The sequence below is a fragment of the Hypomesus nipponensis genome, chromosome 10, assembly GCF_054491055.1.
Source record: "Hypomesus nipponensis isolate SF chromosome 10, ASM5449105v1, whole genome shotgun sequence".
NCBI classification, from domain to species: domain Eukaryota; kingdom Metazoa; phylum Chordata; class Actinopteri; order Osmeriformes; family Osmeridae; genus Hypomesus; species Hypomesus nipponensis.
The window spans coordinates 14,902,508-14,923,702 of NC_140370.1; the positions used below are offsets into that span (position 1 = coordinate 14,902,508).

A 21,195-nucleotide genomic window follows, 5' to 3' on the forward strand; every position below is an offset into this window, starting at 1 on the left:
AGTCTTTTGAGGAGTTACGGCTATATTTATTGCATGTAACTACACTTAGCTCAATTGTTAATATTTTAATTATATTTACAATTAACTAAGATTAAATCACATTAACAATAAAATAAGCAAATTACATTTATTTTTATATTTTTAACATGCAATATCTATAGGCTACTTACTGTTTCACAACATTTTGCCTCTGAAAACGGATGTAATACATGCAAAACTGCATAAATAATACGTTCATTGATTACAATTTCACACATTATAGGCTATAGTTTACGGACGGCATTAGTTGTTCTATTTCACATTAGGCGATGAAAACAGCAATAGCATTTCATAGACATTGTCTTTCACCATTCGGCCAGTTCCGAAATGAAAACAAATGACCAACTCACCCAAAGCAGTTAGCCTACAACTGGTTGGAAATATTTAATAAAAATCCCATAAACCGTCATCCACAGTAAATACTATCTGAACACGCAGTCTGTGCTCGGGGCTATGACCCAAAAATAACAAATGAAGTCCATCCCCCCAAAACATGCGATTCTCCTCCCTTGTGTCCAATTGATTCACGGTATTTTCAAATTCGTTATATATATGCAGCGCAAAATTAAAGCAAGTGGTATTGTACGGAGACCGTTACATGGGAGCTCCTTCTTCCTCGCGCTAAAGCGTGCTGCTGACAGAGCGCACTGAGCTCTGATGTGCGTGCGTGCCAAGAGAGTTGCGTGCGAAGGCCACATCAGGTCATTGAGATGACTCCTCCGCCACCTGAACTATGAGGAAGTTAACGCCACCCAATCGGGTATATAACATGAACCACATCTTTGCCAAGAGGACCGCCGACCGATAAAAACATCTTGACAGAGCTTTGCTGAATCAAATGCGTTTGTTAAAGGTTTGGTCTGCAAGTCCAAACAGAAACAAAAGGCTAATTCCTTTGAACTGGAATATTTAGAGCTGACTGCTCTTCTACTATTCATCCTATCAACAGAAACATTGGACAGCATTTTGGTGAGTTATTAATCTTTTGATGTAATATGCTTTGTGTGTGTTTAGTTGTTCACGTTATAATGTGTTGTAGTGTCTCTTCAATTAGCATGCTTATCATAGTGCTTACTACGCATGCCACTCTACTGTGCCATTGGTCGCTATATGTAAACAAAGGCAGACAGGTGGGGCGCGTGTATCGTATCGAGGAAATAATGATCCATAAAACGCTTTATCCGAGTTTTGTATTTATACAAAATGTAAATTTCGTTTGTTTAAAATAATGTTTAAGCTGTTAACTTTTGTTCAATTCATTATCATCTGTCCAAAATAACGTGCCTGTGGTTGAAATATATGACTGTGGCGTGCTCATATTACTTTTCAGAATTGTGACATTAACGGAGGTTACCTTTAGTAACTCATATGATTTATTTACATAGATGATGATCCCACCGGGTGACTGCTTGTACGCCGGCAGGAAGAGAAGAAAACCGGTTCAGAAACAGTTGAGTATATTTATAGAGAGCCTGTGTGTCTGTCCACTAACTTCTGTTTTATATTTGATACATGAAAGCAGAGAAAGATTTTAGTTTGACAAATTGTTCTCAGATACAAATACAAAGCCTACCTTTTGACTCCATTTGAAAATGTACACGTGAATAAGTTATAAAGCGCCTTTCCGTTCTTGTTTCTTTGATGTATTTCTTTGATCTTTGATGAGTTTCTTGCAAATTCAACATTCAATTTCCTTACTTTTAATTTGACATATTACAATGATTGTAATTGCATTCAACCGGTTTAATTGACACTATAATCAATAGCAAAGTCAATTTGAACAATGTATTATTGATTACACTCATTATTATTGTTCAATACTTGATTTTCCATAGTTTATCTGACTTAATATGTGAACATATTCAAATTACAATATCCAAGCAGTTCAACTTCTAAAACGATTCTTAATTTCAGCATTCTAACTACAACATTATTCATGTTTGACCATATTATTTTGAGAAATATTGGTCCTACATGAAAAAAACCTTTTCATTTATTTGCAAATACATTTCTTCAGAATTTATATATTTATAATTGATTTGTTATTTCTTTAATTTTCAAAGCTTCAATTCTTGGGTTAGGGACAAAACTGAAACATGAAAAGTCACGATCAAATGCATGGAAATCTCACAAGACTTTTCTTAGAAAGAAAAAAGATTTTCAGGTTTAGGGTCAGACAGAGAACATGTATGGGCACGTAAAAAAAAAAAAACAGTGGGCTTTCTTAGGTTCTCATTCTGTTTCCGATTCTGCTTGCGATCTCTTTGGTGTGGCAGGAAACCCACGTCGTCGAGCCAGAAGACCAACCCGTCCAAGCGCCACCGGGACCGGCTGAACGCTGAGCTGGACCGCCTGGCCAGCCTGCTGCCCTTCTCTCCAGAGGTCATCTCCAAGCTGGACAAGCTCTCCGTGCTGCGCCTCAGTGTCTCCTACTTGCGGGTCAAGAGCTTCTTCCAAGGTAGGGCCACCCTCTCGCTGTGTGTGTGTGTGGGTATTGGTGTGAGAAACCAGGCTGGGCTTGCTTGCCGCCCTCAGACGATAGCGGTGTATGTTCGTGTACGGGACAGGTTAGTGTCATCGCGTGGCGCGTTAACACGTCACCGTTGAGCTCTCTTTAGTGTTTTTTCTCACTGAGATCAGATTTAAGTATGTGCAATTGATTGCATATTCCTCTATCCTGGCCCAGTCATCATCTATCCATGTACTGGTCCTTTGTTTCAACCTTGCCACTACTCTGTAGTGATCCACTTCCTTGGCCTACATTATTGATGAGACTGATCAAACAAAGGAACTATTAATACCCCAGCCGTACACAACTAAACATGTCATATCTTTATGCATTGGGTAATATACTGTATCTTTTTAATTTACAACCGTAGATGACATTTCATACAATCCCTGTGTATATTGCAGCTGAATATCACTTCTACAAACCGATGTACATTCCTACCATGTACTAGATGTCAGACATAAAGTCAAGTCAGTTGTGCAAGTTGTGATTTCATACTTAAATTTCTTAGCGGGAATTCCAAATGATATGCTAGAGTGTAGAGCTGTGTGCCTGACCTATCTTAGCCGTAGCCATGGTAACCTTGGTCCCTCAGTCTACATGTGATGGATAAACATGACGAAAGCTCCTGTTTTATTTTAAGAATCTCTCTCTCACACTCACCCCCCCCCCCCACACGCACACACACACACACACACACGGTCACAGTGGACAGCCTCATCTGGCTCTCCTTCTGTAGTGCTTCATTTTTGCTGTCATCCCCCCCTCCCCCTTCCCCCCTGACTGCTGTAATGAAAGATGCAAGGTCAAGGTGTGTTGGGGCTACAGTTGTTCACTGGGCTGATTACCTCGGTTTTGGATTCAGATCAGGCTGGAGAGAATTGTCCACTCGTCAGAGGGTGTCAGAAGTGGGATATTTATGTCGGTTGAGATGTCAGAGTTCAGCCGTGCCTTAAATACGTGACTCGGGAGGCCCAGCTCTCCCTCTGCTCTTTCTCACGGTCAACACCACGAAACCTCCCTTTAATCTGAGGACCGTGGATGGTCCCCACTCTGTTGCCCTCTGACCGACGCTTCAGTGCTCTGTGCACCACAACTGTCTTGCATACTTGGCAATAAAGTTGATTCAATTCTACTCTTTTCTACTCTGCTCTACTCTACTCTCCATGACAACATTCCAGAGTCTCCTCCTTTTGTAGTCTATCAGCTACGGTTACATAAAGAACAATTGGGTCTCATTAGCGATCAGTGTGAAGTATTGTGGTCCGTCTCTGGTGCTTGGGTCTGGCCCGGCATGAGCTGCACAGTGTCTTGCTTGAGTAATCCCCCATCAGTAATTGCATAGATTGGCCCCCCGTAACAAAGGATGTAAGTGAGTGAGTCCAAACGCACCACCTCGGGTCTAGACGCCTAACATGTCAGGGCCAACAGGCCCTGGGCGCCAACCCAGCGCCTCGACGGGCGGACGCCTTTGTTGTCCCAACACCATCGTTGGGAGTGCCGTCCGTTGCAATTAAGCTCAAATTTGATCACCCTGCCCTGGTCTCTCTGTGTTCCCGTGTCATTTCATGACCTCTGACCCCCCACCCGGAGGCCAGCAACAAAGACCGTGTTTTCACCCGCTGAAACGCGATGATATACCTCGACGCTTTTCGGTCGCTTCAAACGTGCCGCTGGCCACGTAGCCCGTCCCGCCTCGCCGTGGCAACGGATCGGACAATGCAGCTGACTTCAGAGAGGGCGCACGCTCTGCTGGTGTTTTGTCTTCATTAACCCCCCCCTCACGTTATTTACTATACCGTCTTGTCATTGAGGATTACTTTGACTTCCTGGGTCTGTATGAGTCACTGCCTCAGCCCCACATGCCGTGTGAGGATGGGAGCGGACCTCACGTTATTTATCGTTTCATTGTCTTCTCATGGAGGATTACGTTTATTTCCTCGGTTTAAGTGACTCACCATCTCAGCTGCGCATCGTGTGCGAGTTTGGAGGCTGTTCTCTGTGAGGATACCGCACAAGAATAGCCCCGTAACCCCCAACGGCCTCTCCTGGATGTACGACGCTGCGCCACATTCTAAATGCTCCCCCTCAGCCAGACGCTGAGGCTGTGCTTGCCAAGTTCCGGTCAGAGGGAGTACTTACATGTCACGCACGCACGTAGTGCCGGCAGGCGAGCTAGCGGAGCAGAGTGCCAGCTCCCAATGAGCTCACAGGGAGGGTAATAGGATTGGAGTATGCAGAGATGGGGGGGAGTTTGGCCATCCACTGACCTCAATTAAAAACCGTCAGGTGAGGCGATGAGGGCTGATAGGAACAGGGCTGACTCACCGGGAGGGCCCTGGGGGTGCGTGACTGGATAAGCCTGGTTCACGCTCCCCAAACAAACATCAACAGTTGTTGGGTTGTGTTGGTTTGGTGTGATGTGCCTGTTGGCGATGTTTGAGGCAGTGTAGAAATTACAGTTTACTTTCCTAACTTTGTGCACGTAAACATGCAGACAATCTAGGAACTCCACATTTCTGCCCCATTAAGGATCATTGTGTTTATGCCAGTGGTTCTACTAGCTAGCTGTTGGCTCCTTGTGCTGGTATAGTCCATGAAATGGACGGCATATTTGAGGGGAATTACGTTTTGTACTGTAGCGTTGACAAATGGACGTAGTTCTTTAATGGGCTGTTGTGAGAGAGAGAGAGAGAGAGAGAGAGAGAGAGAGAGAGAGAGAGAGAGAGAGAGAGAGAGAGAGAGAGAGAGAGAGAGAGAGAGAGAGAGAGAGAGAGAGAGAGAGAGAGAGAGAGAGAGAGAGAGAGAGAGAGAGAGAGAGAGAGAGAGAGAGAGAGAGAGAGAGAGAGAGAGAGAGAGAGAGAGAGAGAGAGAGAGAGAGAGAGAGAGAGAGAGAGAGAGAGAGAGAGAGAGAGAGAGAGAGAGAGAGAGAGAGAGAGAGAGAGAGAGAGAGAGAGAGAGAGAGAGAGAGAGAGAGAGAGAGAGAGAGAGAGAGAGAGAGAGAGAGAGAGAGAGAGAGAGAGAGAGAGAGAGAGAGAGAGAGAGAGAGAGAACATAATATGAAGGGGACAATAAGAAAATGTGTTTTCCGTTTTTGCTATGGTTTACGTGGATAACATTTGCCCACAGGCAACATTCACAGAGCATAAACATGTAAATTCACGAAGAAGAAAAAAAAAACAATTTGCCATCACGCAATAGCGTGAGCTTGAGTGACCCCAATATGTCACCAAGAACATGAGGGGCGTTGATCCTGCTTTAACTCCGTGATGCTGGTAAACTCAGCTGGCACAAGTCCCTTTGTCTATACTCACCCCTAACATGTCATCTGCACTTACGTGGCAACAACATCCCATAATATCAGTTCACCCTTGGCTGAGACCCTTGACAAGCCTGTCTTCTCACAAAAGCACATTCATCTATTCTGTCACGATAAGAATTACCGCGAGAAAACAATAGTGTTTGTGTCTCTACTAAGGGGAAAGAGGACTAATAACAAGACGAGGAGATAATTGACTGAGATGAACATGAAAAAATCAATTTATTATATTTTTATATATTTTAGTGTGCTATTGCTGATCTGTCATTGAGCCCAAGTAATCATAACAACGTATGTACCTGGACTGGGGCATTGGAACACTATTTTGTTTCATGGTGCTAGATAAATGTAGAAATTACCTTATGGTGTTGGTAAACCCTAATCACGCGCGCCGCACACACATCCTCCACACTACTGACGTAGGTCAGTTTAAGTAAGTTCTTCTTCGATTCCAACATGCTCAGTTACTCCAAAACACCTCCCATACACAACGACAATCAAACGCATGCACACGCCGTCTCACGCAATAAGGGGGGTCAGAGATTGTAAACTTGTCAGCCACTCCGCGGTGCCTGATGTGACACACACACACACACACACACAATAGGATCTATCAGCTTGGGTGTCAACTGGGGCTTGAACCTAATTGGGGTTGGGAGTGTACGACCATGAAGGCTTCCACGAGTGTGGTGTCCATCTGGGGTACGGCGCCAGATGTCTGGACGCGCTCTCACCGGGAGACGCCTGGTAAGGGAGGGTCTGGACGGTTCCTCCACAGTCGTGACCCTCCCTTACCAGGCTGTCCAGGACAGCCCTGCTTGTAGGACCGTGACGATGGAGGACTGGTCTTCCCCAGGCTGTAAAACCAGGTCGCCCTTCTGGGAACAGGAGTCTCCTGACCTCCCACACCCAGGGAACCAACCCAGCAACAATGATGCACAATGGTTTTTCATATTGTTTTGTACTTCCTCGATTTTAAGCAATAAGCCCCAAGAGGCCGTGGTTTACGCTGATTTTAGAACAGGTAAGGGGAGTTGTTAGGCACGACGCAAAGCACAGTGCCGAAAACCCCTCACCTGTTCTACAATCAGCGTAAACCACGGACTCACGGGGCTTATTGCTTTTCTAGAACTGTTACTACAAATTTTTGATATGGTTTCATCAATAAAAACAATAGTTTAATAATAAACCGTCATTCTTCCGCTACTATAAAGTATAGTTCCTACATAAATCGTTGCCACGCAACAGCCAGATGGACATCTTTGCCGTCTTTTTCAATTTGAAATATTCGATGCGCAGTAATATGGAATGTTACAGAATGTTATGAGGACAACCTGTGAGGTTATGCTGGATTTTACAACGGCATGGAACGCGATATAGCCAATCACAATCAAGGATGGGAACAACCAGTTTTAGAATTGTATATTCACATCTGTTTTGACAGCCAATTAAGTATCGTCTGTATTGATAAAAAGTAAAAAGAAATGTCAGTTGCTGAATATGCTTGTGGAACCGGGGCCCTCTTTTTTTTTTTGCTGACTGGGGCTCTGCTCCCTGTGCGCCCTTGTAGTGAGAATGTGCGTACTGTCTCTTTAAGAGGCTCTGCGTGTAGAAGTGTTGTAGTAAAGCTGGCCAGGCAAGGGCTTGCGTGACTGCAACAGACTGGGGTTCTGACCTCAGAAACTGTGATGAAAATGATCTGTCGATCAGGGTACCCGGGAGGGAGGGAGGGATGGAGAGAGGGAGAGAGAGAGAGAGAGAGAGAGAGGGAGGGGAAGAACCACAGAACCATTGAACTGTCTGTTCCCCTTTCCCCTCGTGTATACAGATGTTAGGATTCATATTCAGTTGTCTGAAGGTGCCATGAAGCATAGAGAAGCTCTAGCTTGCTCTAGATACACGAGCAGAGCCAGTCTTCAGCGGGTAACTTGATGTTGACACATGTACTGTATGTGGCCCATGGTACATACAATCATATTTAGATGTTTTTATTTGGGGCTTTTACATTGCATTTCAAAACAATTGTGATTAAAGGTTATGTGTTCCCTCTGCCAGATGCATTCTGTCCTTGAATGTCACAATTTGCATATCCCTCCTCACTGGTCACCCAGGCCTTGTCCCAGCAGCTTTGCACAGCGTATCCATGCTCAAGGCAAATTAGACCCGTGTGTTAATGCTGATGTCTCTTGGCTGAATAGATGGCTGTGCTTGTGCTTGGCACTCATTCACTTGTCTGAATCGTTACTAGAGGCTGAGATTGAGGGAGAGAGAGGGAGGAAGAGGGGGAGGAAGAGGGGGAGGAAGGAAGGGAAGAGAGGGAAAGAGAGAGAGAGAAGGGGAGGGTGGTCACTGGAGCTTCAGAACCGAACATGTTTGTGATCGATCAAAAGAAAGAAAATGCTTCAAAGCCACGTTAGGCTTTTGTAATTCCATGCAATGTTTTGTCTTGAGGGATATCAGGGTCTGATGTCATTGAGAAACAGCCTGATAAGCGTCTGTAGAGAACATATGTAGGGCCAGCGAGTTGCCAGAGTGGCTGAAGGCAGAGAGACAGAGAAGACACAGACTTCTCCGAAAGCCAGCACATTCCCCAGAAAAGCTCTGGCTTGTTTGCGTGCACTGGCTTTTCCCCCCCCGCATGCACACCACATGTCTGAACACCACATAGAAGAGTTGTCTGGACCCTAAAAGTAGTTTGGGCTCTTAAAAAAGAAAAAACTAACGATGTCGGTTACGGCAGTTGCTTTTCTGTCCAGAGGCAGTAATGTTAGGCCAACTGTACACACACAAAGACACTGGCACATACACAATGTACTGTAGCTAACATACAGATAGTTTTAAGATCTATAGTCCTAGGACTTGTCATGCTCAAACACCCCCCTCGCCCCCCTTCGTCCATTTGCCTTGACTTGTAGAGAGGAGGCTGAAATGATCTTGTGCAGAATCCAGAGGACCTGGCAGCCTTGAGAGCTCTCTGAGTTGGGCTCAGTGTTCTGTGATGGAGAGTCATATTTATAACGGTCAGTGTCAGAGAAGTTGTAATCACTTGGCCTGCTGACAGCCGTGAGTGATTGACAGTTGTCCGAGGGAGGCCGGGACATTCCTTCATGGTCAGCCAATCCCTGGACAGTCCCCATCTCTCATCCTCTTCCTGGGTTGGATGACACTCTCTGGAGCCGTCCAATAGGCAGTGGCCTTGACCTTCTTTCTCTGATCTGGGAGCATGCATACACTCTTGAAGAATGTGTGTGTGTGTGTGTTTCTGCATATGACAAATGGATGGTTCCTTCTCAACATCCCGTAAGAGAAATGTTTTTTAAACCTTGTTGACCTTTCAAATACGTAGGGGCGGCGATAATCCACACGATATGGCCCATATAGATCATGAAATAGCAGCTGCATTTAGGATTATAGCCTTCAGGAAAATAGCTACCCTCTGCATTAAACACCTAGCGTACATTTTCAACAATGTTTCCCCCCTCAGGACACACTATCTATTTCTCCTCAGAACGGTGGTCTAGTTTGGATGTTCAGAGTTGCGTCGAAGCGACTGTAGGATCCTGTCTCGTGTGTTCCCTGTCCCGGGGGGTGTTGTTATGTTCCAAACACGAGTGTCTGTATGTGGGGGTGTTGTCTGCCCATGACATCTGGTGGGGCTGTAGTCCCGGCATTGACGGGGGAGTCTGGGTTCAGTTAACGCCTCTGCTCATTCTGCAAACAGCCGGGCAGAGAGACCGAGGAGAGGAAAGAGAGAGAGGGTGAGATAAAGAGGGAGAGAGAGGGGAGGGCAGTTGAATGGAGGGGAAGATGAAGATGGATAGACGGTCTGTTCTGGATACAGTCTTCACAGACACCAGGATCAAGATGGTGCACTGGCTCTGAAGCCACTTGAGTAGACTCCATATTAGGTGCCTCTACCTATCTGTGTGTACTGTATGCATGTGTGTGTGTGTGTGTGTGGAGGGAGGGAGGGAGGGGGTGGGTGCTAGGGAGCAGTGTGGGATGCGTAAGTAAGGGTGACAGATTAAAGGGGTTGAACAGCGCTGGTGATGTCACACAGCAGGCTTTTAACCTCAAGTGTTCAGGCCTCATTGACCTTGTCAAGGCCTGTTGAGGTGCTGCCACTGAGGACACAACCACACACACACACACACACACACACGTTCCTCAGCCTCGCCATGCTAATGAGAACTTGCTTAGAGCTGGGCAGGAGCTCAACACACGCACACACACACACACACACACACACACACTCTCCAGCCCAAAATTGGCAGACAGAAGGAAAGAAACACATACATACTGAGCACGCAACCCTGGGACTCCGTGCAGGTGAAGGATTTACTCTGCACGCTTTGGGAATCCCACTCCTCCTGTTCCTCTCTCGCTCTTTCTCTCTCGCTCTTTCTCTCTCGCTCTTTCTCTCTCCTCTCTCTTTCTCTCCCTCCTGCACTCTCTTTTACTCTTTTTCGCTTGCTCACTCCATTTCTCTCTTCTTTTTTGAACGCTGATCTACCAGCTAGTGTGCTGATCCCGCACTCATCAAGCCGGCATGGCTACCATGAGACCAAGAGGACATCTGTGTAATCAACATGTAGTCTTCCACAGAGCGGTTCTTTGTTTGGGGGGTTTCCGGATCCTGTTTGGGGTCTCACACCAGCTTCACTGACGACCACATGAAGGATGGTATTGTCTCACTTACTGTCCATGTGTCAACAACCCCTGGCAGAGAAACTGTGGGAGTCTGGCCTGTTTTCTAACTTCTGTAAATGACTTGTTTTATCGTCTTTCTTTTTGAATTTGACCCGAATGGTTTGGCATGTCAACAGCCGAAAGAAACCCTTGTCATCGTACGTGATGACTCATTTGTCTGGTCTGGGTAGAATTAAAAGTGCTCTTTTGTTTCTGAAAGGAGCTATCCAGTTCTGGCGCACCTTTGAACAGATGCTGTGACTACATGGGAGAACACAGTGGGCAGGATAGCTCCAGTCCTTTGTTCTGATCAAACAGTTCCTTTCCTCATTCCCTTGACTTGGTGGAGGACAGACTTTATACATCGTTTTAGACAGAAGCCTCCACACATCCCGCTTGATTTGACCTGTCCTCTACGATTGGCATTTCATCTGGCTCGTAAGCAGGCTAGGCTAGGCCAGGCTAGGCTAGCAGGTGTGCGTGAGCGGTGAGCTGTGCTGGATGGGTGAGTGGTTATCTGACCTCAGAGGTGATGGGGCTGCCCCTTTGCCCCCTCCCCCTCACACACACACCACCATCCCCACCTAGTCCCATTAAACACCTTCCCCACCCCCACTATCTCAACACCACCACCAACCCCTCCCCCCCCCCCCTATGTTCCCTCCTCCCCCCTCCCCCGGGCTCGCGTGATGTTGGTGAGTGCTTCTGTGCGCAGGATGGCAGCCCTACCCTCCAACTGGAGCATGTGATAACAAGATCATGGCATGGATTAGCGTGACGATTCGCCCCGCAACCGATCTCATGAGGAATGGTCCGGGATGAGTCGGATTTCCTAGGCCCACGGTTTGGGGGGGAAACGCTCTCTGGCTGGAAATACCGTGTCACAGGGGTGAAGGAGATGAGTAGACGTTCATCACGCAACGAGAGGGGAGGAGAGGCGAAGGGGACTGAAACAGAAGAGAAGGAAAAAAGAGAAGCAGGGAGAAAAGGAGAGCAAAGGAGGAGGGTAAGGGAGGAGAGCGAAGGCCTATTACTCTACCAGAACGTCTGTGGTGTTTCACAGGAAGCATGCCCTGACTGGTCTGACTAACACAACTGTACAGATATGGTTTCTGTAGCTGTCATGAACCCATGTCCAGATCAGAGACTCTAACACGTACTATTGAGGTAATACTAATCATTTCGATGCCATTCCATTGACCCCTTCTGAGCTTCGTAACTGCAAGTCACGAAACGTGGACTGTGAGTAGTGATCCGGAGCCTGGCTCACTGTGCAGGCCTGGTCCCCAGAGCCCCTGAATCCTACAGGTGTTCTCTCTGTGCGTGTGCACCTCCTCTGCCTCCTGGATCCTCTCCTGGATCCTCTCCTGCAGCTGGATGTGCTTTCTATGAAACACACCAAGTCCTCCGTAATCCCCAGCAAAGGATTTGAAAAGCGTTTTTTTTCTTCTCTGGACCAATAGGGAATCGTCTGAAAGTGCGTGACCAGGAGAGGAGTGTTTGGCACGACTTTCAAAAGCTTGATCGCTATTTCTACTGCCACCCCCGGAGGTCTTTTACTACAGCTACGCATTCATTGCGTGTCCAAGTGTGTGTGTGCGTGTGACTGTGTGTGTGTGTGCGTATTTGCGCACATGGTGTGTGTTAATGAGTGTCTGTGCTAAATGGATGCACATCACTGAGCATGTGCTCATGTGTGTCTGGGACACATTTGTGCACGTCTGCATGTGTGTTTGTGCACGTGCGTGTCCAAGTGTGTGTGTGTGTTGATCTCTTATTCTGAACTTAACAGTGGAAATCGACATTAAGTGTTTTTCCATGTTTTTCAGAGGAAACTCCTGTGCTTTCCCCCTCCCCTGCAGGGGATCATGTCATACAATTCTGTAATAAACAATAGACTCCGTTAGTCTAAAAAAGAGACATATACACTAGATATGTGTCGTACCGGGGCTGTGTGCGTTACTTTTGTTGTGTATATTGTTTCAGTTGCTGAGGGCCCAAACATTTAGCGCCATGTCACTGTTCTCCAGCAGTCATCAATATTTAACATCTGTTGTTATTACGAAAATCTTTATGGACTTATGTAGGCTATCTCGCTGCACGCGATGACTTGAGCGAGTGCCAGCGTCCTGCTAGAGATCCTGGGAGATTGACACAGGCATCAGTTGCGTGACAGTGAAGCCTCGATACGCCAACCCCCTCTCCTGCTCTCTCTCTAGCTCGCTCTCTCTCCTGCTCTCTCTCCTGCTCGCTCTCTCTCCTGCTCTCTCTCGTGCTCGCTCTCTCTCCTGCTCTCTCTCCTGCTCTCTCTCTAGCTCGCTCTCTCTCCTGCTCTCTCTCGTGCTCGCTCTCTCTCCTGCTCTCTCTCGTGCTCGCTCTCTCTCCTGCTCTCTCTCGTGCTCGCTCTCTAGCTTGCTCTCTCTCTCCCCTCCCACTCCTTGTCTCTCTCCTGCTCCCTCTTTATTCTCTCTCTCTCCCTCCCCTCCCACTCCCTCCCCCCTCTCTTTCTATGGGTGTCTTGACTCAAATTTCCTGGGTAAGACATGGAGGCGGAGTCGGCCGGGTGGAGCTAGGCTAATGAGGAGGCTGGAGGTAAATTTCCTACCCATTCGTCACCCAGCCTCTCTCCCTCCTCGTGCCGCTGGTGAATATATCTTTGTGCTTCGAACACGCAAAGGCTGTCAGAGGGCAGAAGCTCTCACACACATCCCCGTGCTGCTGTTAGTGGTGAGCGGCTAGCAGCAGTGAGTAGCCAGCAGCTAGCTCATGCTCTGCAGCCAAGGTCAGAAACTGCTGCTCTCAGTCTGCTTTAACTGGCTGGCTTCCTGAACAGAAGGCTTTCTCTGGTCACCTGGTCGCTAACGTAAAAGCTTGTTGAGGTGTATGGTACTCGCACACATTAAATCCCAGTTTGAAGGAAGCTAGCTCAGTCCTTAATTTGACCCCAGTGTGTGTGTGGTGTGTGATTACAGTGTATGAATTGTCCTTTCTCTCCCCTCCCTGCAGCTATCCAGGAGAAGCCATGCAGGAAGGCTGTGTTGGAGCCCCAGGCTGGAACTGCCCACCACGACCCAGGGAAGGAGCACCAGACGCTGGGCGCTGGACTGATGGAGAGTGACCTCCTGCTGGAGGTAGAGAGACAATACTACCAGAAAATTATAGAGAGATCGAGAGAGAGACATAAAAAGAGAGACACGACGGGCACACCCTGATAGGAAGAGAACAGTTCTCCTCATCCCTCTGCCTGTTTGGTAGAAGATCCCGTCCTCCTAAGACGATTGCTCTGTTAATACACCATGGCCATCAAGTACAAGTAAAAGCATTTGTACATCGCGTGAGGCAGAGAGATAAACACACAAGCACACAGCGGAGTCACTGACACAGAATCTCCAGGCAGGAAGCACATTGATTATGTTTCTGATCTAGGATGTCTTGATCGCGCTGTCGTGCTCCAGTCAAACTGCAGTGGGTTGATTAGAGGGGAAACCCCCCCTTCTCCTCAACCCTTCCTCTCCTCCTCCCCCTCCTCACCCACTCCATGTCACCTCCACTCCCCCTCATCCCCACTCTTCCGCAACCCTTCCTCCCCCCTCCTTCTGATTCCCTCCCTCCCTCCCTAACTCTCCCTCCCTCCCTAACTCTCCCTCCCTAACTCTCCCTCCCTAACTCTCCCTCCCTAACTCTCCCTCCCCTGCCAGGAGAACAGCCAGGGCCTATCTATGGGTAGCGTGACACCCTGAGCAGCAGGATGCGTTGGGGCTGAATAGAGATCGTGACACTGTTAGGTCACTATCACACCAGAGAGTGGGAACCAGGGGCCCCAGCTGACCTGAGCGCTCCCAGATCAGAGCGGAGGTGGCTGGGGCTGGAGAGGAGAAGGGAGGAGAAGGGCAGGGGGGCCAAGCCCATGTCACGCCAACGTCACTGTCACTTAACCCGGCACAGAGAGCCAACTCTGCTTTATGAGACGATGATCATGAATGCTCTCTCTCTCTCTGGCTGTCTCTCTCTCTTTCTCTCCTTTCTTTCTTTCTTTCTTTCTCTCTTTCTCTCTTTCTCTTTTGCTCCTCCATCCCATTCTGACTTACCCTCTGTCTGTCTGTCTTTCTCTCTCTCTTCCTTTGGGGTGTAGGTGCAATATACATGTGTCTTGTCTCTCTCTAGTCTCTCACAGGCTTTGCCTTGGTGGTGAGCACAGACGGCCTGATCTTCTACGCCTCCTCCAGCATCGTGGATTACCTGGGGTTCCACCAGGTAGCTGTCCCCATCACCCCCCTCCTCTCCTGTGTTGATCAACAACATGACTGACAGATCAAAAAGCCAGATGGGCTCAGAGTACAAGACAAATGTTGACAATTCATAACTACGCTATATCATTCAGAATAACAATCATAGTAGAATCATAGTAGTCAGTAGTAAGTTTTGAGGATAGAGGTTGAACTGGGGTGTACAGGCCTAACAATGGAAACTGCATTCAGAAGAGCAACAACAAAGCAATATAAAACTATTTTATAGTAGCCTAAACCACACACAAAAAGGAACCCAAACACATTTAGCCAGAGTTGAGTTTTAATCCTTTAAGTCCTTCAAGTCAATATTAAGAAACCCAAACATAGGTCAAGATGTGGTCATGTGAAAACCTTCCACATGACGAGCAAATCAACAGCTGGAAACGGCCCATATCGTCATGCAGAGGACAGCATTACCCCACCGCTGCTCTTTAAGAAGCCGGCCTGATTTGAGCTGGATGTTTGAAACACAACATGGATCCATTCAGGGGATAACTTGTGGGCTCCCAGTGTTCAGAGGGTCGCGGGCTCTCTCTCCAGCGCTCCCCTCAAGTCCAAAAAACGCGTCTAGTGAAACAGAAGAGCTGGCTCCTCTGTGGGGAGCCAAGAAGATGTCTCAGTGTGCTCGCAGGGAGAGAGGCCACGGAGAGAGAGGCCAGGGAGATAGAGGCCAGGGAGATAGAGGCCAGGGAGATAGAGGCCAGGGAGATAGAGGCCAGGGAGATAGAGGCCAGGGAGATAGAGGCCAGGGAGATAGAGGCCAGGGAGAGAGAGGCCAGGGAGATAGAGGCCAGGGAGATAGAGGCCACGGAGAGAGAGGCCAGGGAGATAGAGGCCAGGGAGATAGAGGCCAGGGAGATAGAGGCCAGGGAGATAGAGGCCACGGAGAGAGAGGCCAGGGAGAGAGAGGCCAGGGAGATAGAGGCCAGGGAGAGAGAGGCCAGGGAGATAGAGGCCAGGGAGAGAGAGGCCGGGGAGAGAGAGGCCAGGGAGAGAGAGGCCAGAGAGAGAGAGGCCAGGGAGAGAGAGGCCAGGGAGATAGAGGCCAGGGAGAGAGAGGCCAGGGAGAGAGAGGCCAGGGAGAGAGAGGCCAGGGAGATAGAGGCCAGGGAGATAGAGGCCAGGGAGATAGAGGCCAGGGAGATAGAGGCCAGGGAGATAGAGGCCAGGGAGATAGAGGCCACGGAGAGAGAGGCCACGGAGAGAGAGGCCAGGGAGAGAGAGGCCAGGGAGATAGAGGCCAGGGAGAGAGAGGCCAGGGAGATAGAGGCCGGGGAGAGAGAGGCCAGGGAGAGAGAGGCCAGAGAGATAGAGGCCAGGGAGAGAGAGGCCACGGAGAGAGAGGCCAGGGAGATAGAGGCCAGGGAGAGAGAGGCCAGGGAGATAGAGGCCGGGGAGAGAGAGGCCAGGGAGAGAGAGGCCAGAGAGATAGAGGCCGGGGAGAGTGAGGCCAGGGAGAGAGAGGCCGGGGGGAGAGAGGCCGGGGGGAGAGAGAGGCCGGGGGGAGAGAGAGGCCGGGGGGAGAGAGGCCAGGGACAGAGAGGCCAGGGACAGAGAGGCCAGGGACAGAGAGGCCAGGGACAGAGAGGCCAGGCAAGTGTTCAAAGCCCTGCATGCCTCCGAAGGGGAGGTTGAACATTTTAGTCGCAGTCTTTGAGGGTTGTGTTTTTATATGAACGGAGGGGATGACTGGAGCTGGGGGGGTGGGGCGGGGTGGACGGGCGGGGGGGGGGGGGGGTGGAGGGATTACGAGAGTGGGTTTGCCGTGGTTGCAGCATTTTTTCATCAGCGTAGCGTTGCAAATGTCTGTCCTCATGCGAGCAGATTTGGTGTCACGCAAGGCATAAAAGAGGAGAGGAGAGGCGGGAAGCCCACAGTCACACTGGTGTGTGTGTCTGTCACCAGGGATATGGGACTGATTCAACTGGTGGAGATTTGAGTTTTTTTTCAATCATCTAAGTACTTACTTAAGTTATTGATTAGTCTGTAGCCAAGCTGTTTGTGGCAACCTAATCCTTCTGTTTGCTTTGGCTTGATCGGAGTTATCATGGTAGCATTACTTACACACTCCCTTCTCTGCTGTAGATTCAGACTGAGTTGCTTCAGACATTTTTTTTTACAAAGTACTAAAACACTTTGTGATATCAGAAAACTGTATTCAAGTTGGATGTCCCATCTGAGGAGATCTAACTTAGATGAGCTTAACCTGTCACAGAGGCCCACGACCTTTGCTCTCTCCCCTCCCCCCTGGGCCCCCTGGCCCCCGTTTGGGGCCCACAGTGTTGGGTTCTCACCAAGGCCACTTCACAGCGACACTTGCGGTGTCTGCACAGATACCTCGTTGGCGTCCGACTATTGACCAGCTCTACCCGACCGTGACTGGGGTTAAGTGGCAAGGTCGACGAGCCGTCAAAACACAATACGCTGCCCTAATGAGGGGGTTAATTGGGTTGGAGCAGAAGAAGTGTTTTGTGACTAATCTCTCCCGACCCCAACTCACTCAACCCCCCTCGAAATACGAGTTGTGTTTTGATGATGGGTCATGTTGTGCAAAATGATTTCTAGTGTTTTCTTTCATTCATCATTTGACTTTACTCTATATACTGCACTTGAACACAGATACGTGCCTACCTCCGGTCGATGCAATGTTTCGGTTTGGTTCTCTGTTGGTGCAGTTGTTGGGGGGAGGGGGGGGGGGTTGGGTGTGTTGTCGAGCGTTTGACTACAGATCAAGGAGGTCCCAGGTTGACATCCCCCCCTCATCACTCTGACCAGAAGCATCTGCTAAATGAAGACAGTGGTATTACACTCCTGTCCTTGTGTTGCTGGTCAATTGAGCTCTTCAGTACGTGTTTTTCTGTTTGCATTTGAATTTGTCTGATCAGCCCTCTCTGTGCCCCCCCCCCCCCCTCCTCCACCCCCCTCCTCCAACCCTCCCCCAGACTGACGTCATGCACCAGAACGTGTTTGACTACATCCATGTGGAGGAGAGACAGGAGTTCAGACGGCAGCTCCACTGGGCCATGTGCCCCTCACCACAGGGGGGCGAGGCCCACGACCACCCCCCAGCCACCACCACCGGTAAGCACATGAACGAGTGACTGATCGCATGGACGATTAATACATTATTCACCCTGGGTGAATTGCTCTCCTCCACTGGTAGAGAAAGAGAAGACTTGACACATGAAAAGCTCAACAGCACCACATCATCATTGGAGTGTTGTGCGCCACCAAACGTTTGTGTGTCGTGTGTGGCGGTGTAGGTGAGGACTTTGTGGTGGGCAGTCTGTTCAGTGCCCAGGAGCCAGACGGGGTCCCTCTGGAGCTGACTGCCTTCCTCACGCGCTGCTTCATCGCCCGCGTTCGCTGCCTGCTGGACAGCACCTCTGGCTTCCTGGTACATTCAGTCATTTACATTTTACGTTTGTCAAATTCCTGGTACGACTTCACCTCACCTCACACCCCTCCCCTCCCACATCCCTCCCCGACCCCACACCCCTCCCCACAATGCAATGTTCACCCTCATCTGTCCTTCGCTTTGAATAAAAGCATTTGCTAAATAAATGCACGATTGTTAATGCCATTACATACTGTGTGTGTGTGTTTTGTGTGTGCATCAGAGCATGCAGTTCCAGGGCAGTCTGAAGTTCCTCCAGGGCCAGAAGAAGAGGACTGACTCTGGGGCTTTGGTGCCCCCCCAGCTTGCTCTGTTCTGTGTGGCGGTGCCCCTCGTGATGCCCTCCATCACGGAGCTCAAACTCAAGGGCATGACAGTTAGAGGCAAGAACAAGGGCCCTGTCTCTAACACTCTGGAACGCAGGTGAAGACACACACACACACAGACACACACACAGACACACAGACACACACACAGACACACACACAGACACACACACAGACACACACACAGACACACACAGACACACAGACACACAGACACACAGACACAGACACACACTAACACACACTAACACACACAGACACACACACACAGACACACAGCATTTTTAATATTGGATTCACTTGAAAGGTTTGGTCGTGGTTACACGCCACTGTGTTAAGTCACCAGATTGGGGGTTAGAAAGTTACCAAGTAGCAAGTGTCTTTTAAATGAGTCAGCACAGATGCGTTGAATCACTTCGCAACTTTAAAAAAAAGAGCTTCAATACAAGGTCTTACATAATCATTGAGGGGATATATATGTTAAAAAAACACAATAATTATTTTCAGAGTCATCCTCTGATAATGGGTTCTTCTTCCTTGGTTATATCTTAGTGAGAAGAGGCAGCGCTCACGAGGGTCATGTGACAGCAGTGACTTCCTGCTCCTCAACTGGTCTAGCTCCGCCCCTCCCAGGGACCCCTGCCACTACACCCCCTGGACGCCCCTCTCCAAAGACGGCCTGCGCTACCGTAGCAACGAGGGCTACTACCCCCAGGACGAGCCCCTCAACTTCTGCCTGTCCTCCATGGGGGGCCCCAAGGCCCAGAGCCCTGTGGTAGACCCCTCCTGGGACAGCATCCGGACCCCCTCCGCCTCCCGCAAAGCCCCCAGCGGGAGCTACGTCCCGGGCCGCCAGGGTAAGTACAACCCCCTGGGAGGAAAGTCCGGAAGCTTCCGGATGTCTCCTGGGTACAGCGACGTGGAGGGTTTCTGCGACGACGGGGGGCTGAAGGGGGACGTCAGGTACATGGGCCACCTGGACTGCTACGGCGGCATGGTGCTGCCCGAGGCGGCCATCAAGACGGAGCAGGACTCGGACTCTGAGAACGGCGGGAACCTGTACGGCCTCGCCCACAACGGCTCGTGGGGCGGGGCTGCGGAGAAGCAGCAGACGCCGCGCTACAGCCCGGCCTATCAGGAGCAGCCGCAGGTCAAGACGGAGGCGGGCTTTTACGAGGAGTACTCCAACTGCCACCGGGACAAGAGCCGGATCAGTCCCTCCCTCAACGGGCATCACAAGTACCTCTACGCCACAGGGGCCCTCAGGCTGCCCAGGTGTGCCCTGAACAAGGACGTGGGCCACTTCAGTCCCCACAGGGCCCCACATCCAGAACCCCTCTGCAGCAACCAGGGGGTGAACTGTATGGACAACCACGTCTACGGGAACGGCACTGTGGAGCACAAGGGCTACCTGCAGCCGGAGGACAAACTGGGCTACGAGTTCCGTGGGAACGGTCTGGTTCACTCCATAAAGAGAGAGCCCATGGACTCCCCGCCCTGGTCGGATGGCAGTTGCCATGACATCAGCCAGATGCCCTTGCAGAGAAGGGCGATCCCTAACTGTGCTATGAATGCTCTGGTGCACAAATCAAACCCGTTTATATACATGCAGTAAAAAAGGCACACCAACCCTTTTGTGGTCTCAACCATGCCTCTTTTGTGTTATATCAAAAGGTTGGTTGGACTCTTTTAACTCAGGTAAACAGCAGTTACAGAATCAAAGAAAGCATATGAGAGACATTGTTGTTTGTAACTGTGTACATTACACACACCACACTTTAGAAATATCACTATCTTTTTCAGTTTTGTGTTTGTGAAATATGTATTGTTTAGCTTGTCTTGATAGGTGGAATCTAAATGGTACACAAAGGATGTAAAATTGTTTGGATATATTTTATAATGTGCTTATTTATGTTTACTCACACTGAAAAGGGTGGCATATTCAGTGGATTGTAGTCTATAGCAGTGCTCCCAACCAATATGATTTTAGATAAATTACACACAAGTTAAAACACAGCCTTGCATTTTGTAAATAACTAAAATAGATATCATTGATATAAAATGATCCAATATTTTGGTCATTATACACTAAATACCTCTTTGAAACCGTATGATTTATCTATTAGCCTTTTTGATTCAATCTTTGATAAATCTTTATTCTTTGAAATTATTGATTAATTTATTGTTCCGATTTATGTTGTGTTTGAAGATAATATTTCGGTAGGCAACATGTTTAAGTTCAACGAAGATTGGACAATTGTGTCACAAAATATTTGACATGTTTTTGTAGTCTAATTATAATCATATTATTTAAGTAACGTTTGTTAAAGCGTAGATTATTCAATTGACTTGTAATATTAAGTAGGCCTAGAGTTTCCCTAAAGTTTTGAAAATAACAACTTTTCAATTGTTTACAGTTGTTTTCTGGTCAACAACACAGCTGCATGCAGCATTCTTTACAAAATTATTTTCAATAAATTGCCGTTTTAAAAAGGTCAATTTGTGTTTGTTTTATTGCAAAATGTTGAATTTGACAAATGTGGATTCTGATATGCATTAATGATGATTTTCAAAACAAAATGGTAAGTGGGTATTAGTATCTATTATACGTGTACAGACAAACTGTA

At 48.5% G+C, this 21,195-nt stretch overlaps 1 protein-coding gene across 1 annotated transcript; it reads left to right on the forward strand.

The window, feature by feature from the left end:
* The first annotated feature begins 1,398 nt into the window (after positions 1-1,398).
* ahrrb (aryl-hydrocarbon receptor repressor b) lies at positions 1,399-20,949 on the forward strand. The gene is made up of 8 exons (XM_084707525.1): positions 1,399-1,489; positions 2,316-2,497; positions 13,563-13,687; positions 14,721-14,810; positions 17,788-17,926; positions 18,109-18,242; positions 18,466-18,665; positions 19,121-20,949. The coding sequence occupies exons 1-8, from the start codon at positions 1,425-1,427 to the stop codon at positions 20,181-20,183; spliced, it is 1,998 nt and encodes a 665-aa protein (XP_084563651.1). The 5' UTR covers positions 1,399-1,424; the 3' UTR covers positions 20,184-20,949.
* Positions 20,950-21,195: the final 246 nt, after the last annotated feature.